This window comes from Hydra vulgaris, chromosome 02 (assembly GCF_038396675.1).
Source record: "Hydra vulgaris chromosome 02, alternate assembly HydraT2T_AEP".
Lineage (NCBI taxonomy): Eukaryota > Metazoa > Cnidaria > Hydrozoa > Anthoathecata > Hydridae > Hydra > Hydra vulgaris.
The window spans coordinates 43,053,564-43,067,244 of record NC_088921.1 but is presented as its reverse complement, the minus strand read 5'-3'; the positions used below and the strand labels follow the sequence as shown (position 1 = coordinate 43,067,244).

Sequence of the window (13,681 nt, the reverse complement as noted above, 5' to 3'; positions counted from 1 at the left end):
ACAAATGTGCTTCTTACATAACCTTGTGGATTCTGGCTTGCATGGAAATTTTTATTCCATATCTACAACTCCAAGTTAAGCCTCACACTTCTCCATGGTTTTCCTCACATTGTGCTGCTGATTTTTCAAATCGAAACTGTTACTCCCATATCTATCAGCAAAACAATTCTCCAGAAAACAGAAGTATGTTTACCATTGCTAAAAACCATTGTAAAAAGGTTTTGTCTAACGCCAAAGTCCGTTATTCTTAGATTATGAAATCTCATACTACATCACAAAAATTAGGCTCTCGTAACTTCAGGAGAATATTTAACAGTATCAATAATAAAAGCAAATCTGTTTTTCCACCACTCTTGTATAGTTCAGATTTTGTCACCTCACCTAAAAACAAAGCCGAATTGTTTACTAAGAACTTTTCATCAATATCATCTCTTGATTCCACTAGTTGCGTTCTACCTGATATAGCTGTCAAACAGGTTGATCCATTGCTTAACATTCGTGTCACTCCTGCTTCTGTATCTAAAGTGATTTCCTGCTTAGACTCTTCTACAGCTTATGGTCCGAAAAACATACTTGTTGTAGTCTTGCGGAAGTGCTCTCCGGAACTGTCATCTATACTTTCAAAACTATTTAACAAGTGCTTATTAGAGTCTTGTTTTCCAGCATGCTGGAAAGTGGCATAGGTTATCCCTATTTTCAAAAATTCTGTAGAGCGATCTGACTCGTCTTACTACCATCCCATTTGTCTTCTTCATATCATAAGCAAGATTTTTTTAGCTTTAGTTAACAAATACTTAATTTCTCATCTTAAATCTAACAACTTACTTTTTGATCATCAATATGGATTTCGATCTTCTCATTCTACAGCTGATTTTCTAACAGTAATAACCGATAGGTTTTATCATGCATTAAATAGAGGGGGAGAGGTTAAGGCTATCAATCTTGACATTTCTAAAGCTTTGGATAAAGTTTGGCATGCTGGTCTTCTTCATAAGCTTTCTTATAACTGTGTATCTGGTAACACTTTTAAGATTATGGAGTCCTTCTTTTCCAATCGTAGTATAAAAGCTGTCCTCGATAAACAGCACTCTTCTTCTTATTCTTTAACTTCAGGAGTTCCTCAAGGTTCTATCCTTGGCACTATACTCTTTTTAATTTACATTAATGATCTTCCAGATATTCTCATATCTAAGGTGGCATTGTTTGCTGATGATACTACCATTTAATAATGGATTTTCTATAAATCTCAAATCCATTCTTGTATGGAATACTGTTGCCATATCTGGGGTGGATCTTCTAATGATGCTCTTGCTCTCTTAGACAAGGACCTGCTCTTTGAGCCAACCTCCAACCATTATCATATTGTTGTAATGTTGCTTCTCTTTCTCTTTTCTACAAATACCATAATGGGCACTGCTCTAAAGAGCTACCATCTCTTGTGCCATCTACTAAAATTCATTCTTGTATTACTCGTCATTCAATTAGGTCTCATCCTTTTTTCTGTGACTGTTCCTAAGTGCCTTAAAAACTCTCACAGGGATTCTAAACAAAATCAGGTCTAGGAAAATATTTTTAAATTTTAAATTAAAAAGTGATTTGCAATATTTCATATATTTTTAATAATATAACTATAATGTTTCATATATTTTTTTGTGTTTCATTTATAAATAACACTACAATTATAAAGATTTTGAATCGCTAATTTTAAACCACGATACCTAATATATTGAAAGTATCTGTTGTAATATTTTTGTAATATATGTCACAATTTCAACTAAATAACAATAAAAAACTTAGATTTTTGGCAATAACTTCATAAATTTAATTTTTAGTAAAAAGTTTTAATTAAATAAACAATGCTCTTAATTTAATTCTGCATCATTTGGTATCTAATTAATGTTGTAGCCAATTAGATAATGCATTGATAATTATTTTTTGACTTGAACACCCAAGTGGATCGATTAAAACTGGTAACCACTGACTTTTTTATTAATGTGTTTTAGAACCCAAAAACCAGGTATTAGGAGACACTTCTTGATTTGCTAAAATTTTGCCCACCTTAAAAAAATTATATATATCTATATCTATATATATCTATATCTATATATATCTATATCTATATCTATATATATCTATATCTATATATATCTATATCTATATATATATATATATATATATATATATATATATATATATATATATATATATACATATATCTCAAAGGTCTTACGATAAAACATTGAAACGAGGTCGTCAATTTTTTGCTGACCTCAAACACTTTCAGGTCAGCAGTTAGGTCGGCATTGCCGAATGCCAACCATAATTCCCAGGGTGAGTATGTATATATATATATATATATATATATATACATATTTTAAATGAAAAAATACAACTTTATAATGGAACTTGAAGTTTCATGCCATTCGGCAATCATCAGCCAACTCTTAAACAGTTGAGAGTTGTATTTCTAGCAGTATACAACATTTATCAATAAAAACATATAAACATATATATATATATATATATATATATATATATATATATATATATATATATATATATATATATATATATATATATATATATATATATATATATATATATATATATATGGGCAATTCTGCAAGAAAGAGGAAAAAAAAAAGCATTAAAATTACGAAAACACATACTAAACTTCTTAACTCATTTTTTTAAACTATTTTAAACAGTCCTGTTGTATGGCGTTAAAAATCGTTTTATAAAACCATAATTGAGAACTTTGATAATGTTACAGTGCATTTTTTTAAGATAATTTACATGGTTTTTAATAATCCTTTATACTTTTCTTCTTACATAATGATTTCGAAGTTTTATTCGTTGCGTTTTAATATTGGATTTTTTGTTACAACCGTTACCGTTAAGACCATCATGACAAAAAAAAAATGCTTGTAAAACTTCTAGTAAAAATTATGAAACTCAGCATTTAATAATATCAATATGTGCTAAATGCATACACAAAACAATTTTTTTTAACCATGCTGGTAACCATTGCTGTATTAAGTCTGACAAAGTTGTTTTGTTCAGAAGTGATAAAAAGTACACTGATGCATCGACCATTTAGCCGATGCTTTGGCATCGGTCTTGGTAACCATTAGTCGGTGTTAATTGCTTTGAAAAATCAGTACTTTTACCTTTTTGTTTTTATATTGTATACAAAAATATAATTATTCCATAAAGGAAAATGCATGTATAAGCCTATATAATATAAGCCTGTATGTATAAGCATGTATAAGCCTATATAATGCATGTATAAGCCTATATATGCATGTATAAGCCTATATAATGCATGTATAAGCCTATATAAATATAAAAGGAAAAGCATGTATAAGTTAAGTAAACCTTTGAATGTTTTTTGAACTGATTTTTGTCAGGAGCTGGAAAAAAATGCATTTAGTGTCTTTTTATAAATTAGGAAAGCTATTATATGACTTATGGATCCAAATTATACAACGAAATAAGTTTAAAATCAAGAAACGTATTTGTGATGTAAAATGTAAAGAAAAACTGCCAGATGTTTCACTTCTTGCTATTTTTATTTTACAAAATTTACAAATTGCTTTGAACAATTATTTTCATCTATACCAAAATAGTGTAATCAAAATAGTGACTTTAAGTTGTTGATTTATTTCTTATCTAATTGATGATTTATTTCTTATTTAATTTTATTTCAAATTTAATTCCTTTAATATAGTTAAAAACTTACATCCATACATACATATATATATATATATATATATATATATATATATATATATATATATATATATATATATATATATATATATATATATATATATATATAAATTTATATATATATAGGCCTTGTTTTAAAGCGTTACGCATAGAGCAAATTATGTATACCTTAAGCGATTTTGGTTAAGCAACTTTTTATTATTTTTTAACTTTTGAATTATTTTATAGGCCATAAGATAAAAGAAAAAATTAATTTTAAAAAAAGCACGTTAACTTTTGAATGTTTATGTAAAAATATTTGCTACAAAAGTTTGAATGACAATTATGTTAGATATAAGCACTATTTAATAATGAAAAAAACTCAAATAAAATTAAAAATTTATTCTTATTTTGTTTTTATTTTATTGTAATGATGGATTTTTTTGCTTGAAAAACGCTAATACATTAAGCTTTAAGCAAAGATCATAATAATATAATTTAATTCTGATAAAAAATATATGATTTAATTTAAAACTAATTTAATAAAATTTATAAACTTTTTTCTGATAAAAAAGATATATAGGGTTGTTTTCACACCTAACATGACTCCACACTTATCAAAGGTTTTAAATATTAACAAATATTGTAAAAAGTAGTAATTATTTTTATATTTTGTGTATCAACAACATCGTCATGCACTTCTATTACAATACATAGAAACTGCAATACATAGTTACCTTTATGAACTCAGTGGGTTTATTACGTCAGCCTTTGAAAATACTTTTTTTTTAAGTACCAGCTGTTAGAAGTAGCAGCTATTAACATGCACCAGAATGGGATTTGCCATGTCTGTAGTACAGCTATTAGATACTGTGCAAAAATGTTTGAATTCCAACAATATAAAAACACAATTTACTAACAACTGTTCTCCAAAAGGTTGGTTTTATGCATTTCATCTCAAAAACGAGGTGAATACTTAAACTGAGCTAGAGGAGGAGTAACTGAAAAAGCCATAGGAGATTGGTTTACTGAAATTCCGAAGCTTTTAGGAGAAATTGCTCAATATTTAAATGATTCGATTCGCATTTTCAATATGGATGAGAATGGTTTTCAGTTGTCACCAAAAACTAATTTATTAATTGGTGAATGAGGAAAAAATACATATGAAGAAAGTGCTTAAAGTAGTAAAAAAAAACATCACCACTTTATTTGCAGTAAATGCCTGCTGAACTTTTGCTCCATCATAAACAATTTTTAAATATGTTTGCCTTCCAAATAGAATTATAAATGGTGCTCCATCAGGATAGGGTATTGGAAAAAGTGAAAATTGTTGGATGACTGCAGAATGTTGTTTTGAGAATATTATAAATGTTTTTCATCCATTTTTGATAAAAGAAGAAATCCCTTTACCAGTTTTTTTTTTTTTTGATGGTCATGCGTCACATTTTTCTATCGAACTTAGTGAGTTTTGCACTAAAAATGGAATAACTCTAATAATGGAGTCAACTGTTGCTCCGGCTCCTTATTAAGAAGAGAACCATTCAAGCGTGACTTAATCAACTTTCTCACCCATAACCTTTATTGAATAGTGCATTGATTTAAGTATTTTAGAGCAGTTCAAAATGGCTAATGAAGGTTGGAAAGGTGAACTTGAATACCTCCAGTTGAATCATTTTTGGAAAAGAGCCATATCTGAAACACCTAAGACCATAATTTTACCTGATGAAATACAACAGGGTAATAAAAATCTATCAACAAGTTGTAATTTAGAAAATGTGCAAGGTATAACCAATATAGAAATGCCTGATTACAATAATGCAGCTGTAATAGAACCAAAACCAGCTTGTTTAAGTTTAAAAATAGTAGTAGAAATCATAAATCCAATCAAAAGTGTTTTATATCGCCAAAACAACCAGTCCAAATGTCCAAGCGTAAAGTAGAACATTTACCATCGGTTATAACATCTGAAACATGGCAGCAAATTCAGAAGGCAAAAGTGCAAGAAAAGTTACAAATAAAGGATGAAAAATTAAGAATGAAACAATTAGCTGCAGATAAAAAGTCAAAAGTAGAGGAAGAAAGATTAAGAAAGAAACAATTGGCTACGGAGAAAAAGTTTATAAATGAAAAAACTAAAAAAGAAAGAGAAAAAATTTTGAAAAAAAAAAAAAAGTTGCAAAAGAAAATGAAAGCCTTGAAACTGAGTCAGAAAACAAGTTCCATTTAAATGTTGATAATAATTATAAAATAAGACTCAGATAGTTATGATGAAACTCTATTCTTTCCAGTTTAAGAACTTAAAGGATATGTACTAAAGTAATGGAAATGCTTTAAAATCTTCGGTTTTAATTCATAATAATGTTTTTATTACTATATAATTAATGTTTATTTAATAGTCTGTTTTTTTTATTCATACACCTAAAAACGTTTAATAAAATGTTACTAATGCATTAAATTTTCATTTGAAACCGCGAGCACATTTTAAACTAGACATCAAAGATTTTAAGATATATGAAAAGTGTTGACAATATATACGATAAGTGTGAAATAGTTACGATAAGTATGGAACACTGCGCTTTAAAAGTTTGATCAAAATAAGTACATTATTGATTTAAATTTGAGAGTGAGAATAATTTTAAACTAACCCTTATAGTATTAGATTGACGACTGCAAAAATTTATTTCTAATGCATTTCTACTTTTTGAGTAATCTAACATATTATAATAACTTTTGTTAAACTCATGGTAAGTGTGGAAATGACCCTAACTTAATTTAGATTTAAAAATATATAATTTAATTTTGGTTTAAAAAATATATTTAAGTTTATCAAAATTAAAGTTAATGCTTGGGTTTAACTCAACTATCAAATTTATTTAAAAGTATTACTAAATATTGTTCAATATTGAATTTTTATTTGTTCTTAAAAAAAAATTAACTCAATTTTTTTTTGGTTTTCTATCCTAAACATTTTTTTTTACTCATTACTAAATTTTAAATAAACAGCTGCATCAAAAATTAACATGATTAAAAATATAAGTTAAACTTTTGTTTTTTATAACGCAAGCTAAATCGCAGCAATTATTTTTTAATACATAATATATGTATACAGCAACATAACTTTAATAAATGATGTTTGGAAAAATAATATTTGCTTTCACAACAAAATCGTTAATAAAATAATAAACTTTTAATAAATAAAGTAACGAAATTTTTTTATTTGTTACTCACTAATTTCTTAAAGATAAAAAATCATTTGTAGTTGCAAAGCCGCAATTAGAAATTTAAGAAATAATCATTTAAAAATTCAAAAATTAAACATATTTTAATTCATTTATGCAAGTGTCAAGAAAATAAAAAAAGTTGTTAATATCAATAATTTTTTTAAATGTAATATTAAATTTAATTATTTAAAATTAAAAAAAAGAAAAGAAAAGAAACATTCTTTTATAGTAATAATAAAAAAGAAGTTAAATAACATTCAACTCATTTTGGGGTAATTAATGTTATTGCAGTAATTTAAAAAAGTTAATGTCTTTAAAAAATAAAAAAATAAAGAGAACTTTATGACATCAAATTCACATTAGGCTATTGCCTAATGTGAATTTGATTTTAAAATTCTATTTTTTATTTAAAACAATACCTTTATATATATATATATATATATATATATATATATATATATATATATATATATATATATATATATATATATATATATATATATATATATATATATATATATATATATATATATATATAAAAATTTCGAACTATATTCAAGGAATTAAACTTAGAAATAAAATTAAATAGAAAATAAATTAACAATGAGCAAAACAATGAAGCATTATTTATGCATATTTGATAAAAAATCCTAATATATCTATTAGTAAAAAAAAAAAAAAGTACAAATTTATATTAATGGCTGATGCTGATGCATCAATATCAACCTGTATCAATTAGCATCGGCCAAAAGTTGGCATTGGTGCACCCTAATAAAAAGTAAATGTTACAACCATCACGCTATGTATAACAATACATATATTCTATAATTTTATTAAAAAGAATACAACTTCACTTTAATAAAATTTCTTAGATAATTAAAAATAAATTAGGATAAATTAAGGAGAGCAGTCAAAATTTAACTTTTTTTAAAGGGTATTTATGGTTTTTAAGGAGAAGTGGGAACCCTGATTTAAATATTTTTAGAGAAAATATTCCACATAACATGAGTGCTTGTAACTGCACCACAACAGATTAAAAAAATTTTATGTTATAAATTATAAGAAACCATATAATTTATGATCATCAAAAATAAAATTCTATACATTATAAACACAATATCTAAAACTATACCATATATGAAGAAACACCATCATTTGTTGTTCTTTGGAGAGATAAGCCAAGCTAAACATAATTGAGTGATGAAACTTATACAGTTGATTTTATTTTTTAAATGATTTGTAGTGACAAAGACAATGAACACAGAAAAAAACTCTTGTTACATAATTTCAGCAGCATTAAAAAATAATTATATATATATATATTTTTTACAATGGATATACACAGACACACACATACATATTGCTGACTTTCAACTTTTTAAGGTTGGTACAAAATTTACATACATACATACATACATACATACATACATACATACATACATACATACATACATACATACATACATACATACATACATACATACATAAATACATACATAAATACATAAATACATATATACATACCTTCTAGATTTTAATACATATAAATGCATATACTTTAAATTAATTTTTTTATTCTGCTGATTGATTATTAATATCGGTTCAATTATAATTTCTCTAGTTATTGTAGCTATTATATTAGTATTATACTATGTTTGTATTGAACATACTTTATTGTTTTGTAGATTTAAATCAGAAATCGCAAACTTCTTTATGTTAATAATCATTCTTCCTCCTTCATAAAATCCAAATGTGCTCAGTGGGAAATGAGTACGACTTTCATCCTAAAAATAATGTCTAATTTTAAAATAATACATTACTTTAAGTTTAACATCTATGTTTCTTAGGTGGTTTTCACTTATAAGGTTTTGATAGTTTTCCATAATACCATTCTATTTTATATTTTAAATGAAATTATAGAAGAGTTAAAGCAACTTTTTACAACTTGATTTAAAAAAAATTACTTTAAATTTCTCACCTTGGCATTAACCTATAACCAAACATCACAAAAAAGTTTATTAATTCTAAAGCGCATAATAGAAACTAACTCTTTTTACTTTTTAAAAAAAATACATAACAAAGTGTTATCCTCAGGTGCATAACAAAATGCATAACAAAGTGTTATCCTCAGGTGCATAGCAAAATGCAAATAAAGTATTATTGAGGAAGAAAAGAGGAAAAAGCTAACTACTGATGAAATAGCCATTAGGATGCTTCACACAATCTAAAATTTTTAATTTCATTTTCTTCAGTTTTGACTATGATTTTTGTGTAACACAAAAATCATAGTCAAAACTGTAAGATTTAGTGTTTTTATAGTGTTTCAGTGTTTTTATAACGGTTTCAGAAATGGTGAAACTGACTTGTGTGGACTTGATAATGTTCTGGTAAAGGCAGAGATAATTATATGGAGCATGGACTAGCTAATCTACAAGGTCTCCACTAGACACTATATATAAGAAACACAAAGTTGACTGGTAATTGTTTCTGATGGCAACAAACAAATCTGCTTTTCAAGAAGTACAATTTTAATGGAGTACAAAATATTTAAATTTATTATAAATATAAACTTAACAGCTACTTCTGCACATTTCCTCCATAAGATAATTTAGGAAACAACTTGTGAACCATCTGCGATTGGTTGTGTCTTATTGCTTCAATGAAAAAATTTCAAGTGTCAAAATGCTTCTTAAATCATCTAATTACCATAACTTCTGAAGATTTTGATGTTCGACCATGCAAATTGTTATAAATTTGTGTTAAAATAACTTCTACGACATGATATATTCTTGCAGCAAAAGATTGGCATAACCAATCTTTTGCTGCAGGATTTCAAGTTCTTATGAACTAAAAATTTTTACAAAACTATCATTCTTGATGACTTCCTTAGCATCTTTTAACCACAGTGGAGATCTCAAGCAGAGTTTTTTTTACTCATTTGCTTGGCAAGCTCTAACAATATTGAATTATTATCACTAAAGAAATTTTGCAATGTTTTGCATTCTTCTAAGACAATACAATAACTTTTTACAGGGTTTCTTTACTGTTATCATTGGAATATTTGTTTTCAGAAAAAATGGAATGACCTGATTCACATTTTTGCACTTTCACATTTTGAATAGTTTGTAGACAAGCCAGTTTGTTGAAGGAACATGTAGCATCCTAAAACATGTTTATTTATTAGTAAAAGACAACCTGTTACAGCATCTGCATCTTTATTTTTAGCCTTAATTATAAAAACTGTGCTTTTCTGTCTTTAAATTATCCAATATCCTCCAATAGCTAATCCTAATCTTATTGATCTTTTAAATCTTAATCTTAATTTAAATTTAATTTAACTAAATGATGTTGCTCTCTCATTCACTGGTTAATTTAGTCTTTTTAGATTTAGATTTTATTGCAGAATGCGACATTTGACTGTGACTAAGGGAGGGGGGAGGGCTGAAGTCCTTCCCCCCCCCCCTCAAGCCCTAACTTAACTAAAGCCATGTATATATATCTTTATATTCTTTTATAGCTTTAAACTTCATAAAAATAAATAAATGAAAATAATAAAAAGATCCTTTAAAAAAGTCAAGAGGGGCATGTCCCAGCCCCCCTCCCTCCTATTCCTGGTTGCGTTGGTCATGTATTACTATTATTATTATTATTATTATTGTTACGAATAACCATTATTTTATTAATTAGCTAGATGTCACTCTGTTAATATAACTTTTTTTGTTTAAATTTTATTCCATTTTCTATACATAAATTATTTCTCTGTAGAGTGGTATACTTCTCTTCATATTAATATTACAATTTTTACAATAGATACAATAGACTACTTTTATTGATATTCTTTTATTATAACTATGATTATCATTATTACTATAATTAATTATATTTAAAGGTGTTGACTTGAGATTACTATAGCATTACTATTTGTAAATATCCATGAAAATTTATTTTCAAAATATATTGATTGATACATAGTATGCATACTATGTTTTGTGATAATAATATTACTTTATAAAATGTCTATTATAAAGGTACATAAGTCTAAGATAAATCTAAAACTAATTACATACCTGCAATTTTATACTATGAATAGCACCATTTGCAGTATAAAATAAGTACATAATAAGTTGGAAAAAAGTGTTCCTCAAACAATTCATAATTCAAGTAATATTCTATCTTTTAATTTAAAAATGTATTCAATGTAGTATTAATATACAAAATAAAAACAAATAAAGATTTAAAACAAATAAAATTGACAAGAACAAAATCTTTTTCTTTACCCTATCCTCTGTGGAAATACAGGCCAATGGCACATTTTTTTCACAATTTATTTTTAATTTATCACTTATTGCATTAATATTATTTCTTTGTAAAATATTATTTATTTATTATACTATACATACTATCATTACTGTTAATATTACAATTAGTGTCATGATATAATTTCAATATTTTTATTCGTTATATTTTTTATATTATACAGATTATCATCATTATTAATTTTATAATTATTTTTATGGTATGATTTCAACATTTTCATTCATTACACGTAATAGAATATTACATGTAATGAAGTATAGAGTGTTTACAATATTATAAACACTCTATACTTTTTATGGCTTATTAAATGTTGGGTGTGCATGTGTGTACTGCACTTTTAAATGTGAGTGTTGCTAACTTCTATTTGTATATCTTCTTTTAAATACATTTTTTTTTTTCTGTTGAGTATTTTATAACAAAATTTTTCTGTTTACTTTTTATTGGTTTATATAATAATCATAATGAAAACAATTATATCTATAAACAAATTATTTTAATATTTATAAATAAATCTAATAAAATTAATATATTCATCATATTACTATTTTATTTTTTTTTACAATAGATTAAATCTAATCTACGTTAAAACGTTTTGTCTGTATATAACTGTTTATAACTATTCCCATCTGCTTATATATCTGAATATTCAATGAAAACTAATATGTATTTATTGTTATTAGTGATAATAATAAATAATAATTTTCATTGCATATTGAGCATATTATACTTATTATTATCTTCTTTAAAATATACTTCTTGCTAGTATGACTACCAACAACACACACACATATATATAACATATATATATATATATATATATATATATATATATATATATATATATATATATATATATATATATATATATATATATATACATATATATATATATATACATATATATATATATATATACATATATATATATATATATATATATATATATATATATATATATATATATATATATATATATATATATATATATATATATATATATATATATATATATATATATATATATATTCATTATAATTTTAGTGCGGACATGTTTAATGTTTAAAATTTTAAAGCGGCCTTAAATAAATGTATAACTTTTTCGCTCTCTTTCGCTAAGCTTTAAAAAATTTAATATTTTAGATTTTTAACGCAGACTTATTTAGATTTTTTATTAAATTTTAAATTAGATTTATATTTTATAGATTTTTTTTATTTAACATATTATTGTGTATTTTATTTTTTAGCTTTTTTTCTATTTTCATTAAAATATTTATAATAATATATTAATGATCAGGTTTGTTAGGAATTGTAGCTATTAGTTCCATGGGACCAAAAATTATATTAGGAGGGGGGGGGGGGGATAGTACTACCCCGAAATAGTTTTAAGGACCTTTTTTTTTAGTCATTTTTTCAGTCAATTTCTTCAAAATTATTTATTTGAAAACTAATAGGGGGGGGGGGGGGCCAATGCCTTGGTGACCACCCCCACCCCCCGGTTGCTACGGGCCTGACTAAAGATATCGTTTAAATCAACATAATTAGGAAATAAATTTAAATGATATTCACAATAACAATTTAGTCAATAATAAAAAAAAGATTAAATAACATCCAATTTGTATGTAATAAAATGTCATATAGGAGGTTAAACAAGAAAGTCAGTGGCGTCGCGACACACACGGTGGTTAAGGATTTTTTTTGTAATTTCTTGAAACCGATAACAAACTCAACCTTATATGTAACTTCTAAAATTAAACCCTAGATTAAAATTCAAAAACAGATCTTTTTTATAAAAAACATTTTTTTTTTTTTAGGGTAGCAGACCCCCACAAAAATCAAAAAAATTTAGAAAATTTTTTAAATTTGATTTCGATGCAGAATTTAGCAGAGATTGGTAATATGAAAACTCTAACTTGTAATTTAATTTAGTTTTTTAAGTAATTATGTTTTAGTGCACCTCAGTTTTCAGACTTCCTTAGTTACCGTCATAGCAACGGGTTTGTTGTTAGGTTTTTAATTTTTTAATCAGTAGTTTGAATGAAATTCAAGTCTTAAAAACATCTTGTTTGCTTAATTTTATTACCAGGGCTCAAAACAACCTTAAGATGGATTCCACAGCATGAACTTTAGTAAATAAAATGGTATCTTTTGACTATATTTGCATGCTAGTTTTGAAAGCTTAATTAAAGTTTGTATTTTATATTTTAAAAAATGACTCGTAGCACGATTAGAAAAAGGAAATATAAGTTCAAAGGCAATCAGTACACATGCAACGAAAAACAGAAAAATACTTTACCTTTATCAATTGCATGTTGTTCAAGTGCAAAGAAGTTATTTTCGAAAATGAGTACTACTTAAAATGTCGAGGATAAGAATGATGATTATGAAAACAATTATAACTTTATTATGAACTTTTCCATCTTAAAAAGATTATT

General features: G+C 25.5%; 1 protein-coding gene across 1 annotated transcript in view; it reads right to left on the bottom strand.

Annotated features, from left to right (window-relative positions):
• The window catches only part of LOC101239878 (protein GPR107), an 89,266-nt gene extending 78,131 nt beyond the window's left edge, over positions 1–11,135 (bottom strand). Inside the window, exons 1-3 of the mRNA XM_065790995.1 lie at positions 11,000–11,135; positions 8,603–8,716; positions 8,065–8,115 (exon numbers count right to left, since the gene is read on the bottom strand). Coding sequence (XP_065647067.1) covers positions 8,065–8,115; positions 8,603–8,716; positions 11,000–11,086 — 252 coding nt within the window. The 5' untranslated portion in view covers positions 11,087–11,135. The remainder of the gene's footprint in view (positions 1–8,064; positions 8,116–8,602; positions 8,717–10,999) is intronic.
• Between the last annotated feature and the right edge of the window lie 2,546 nt (positions 11,136–13,681).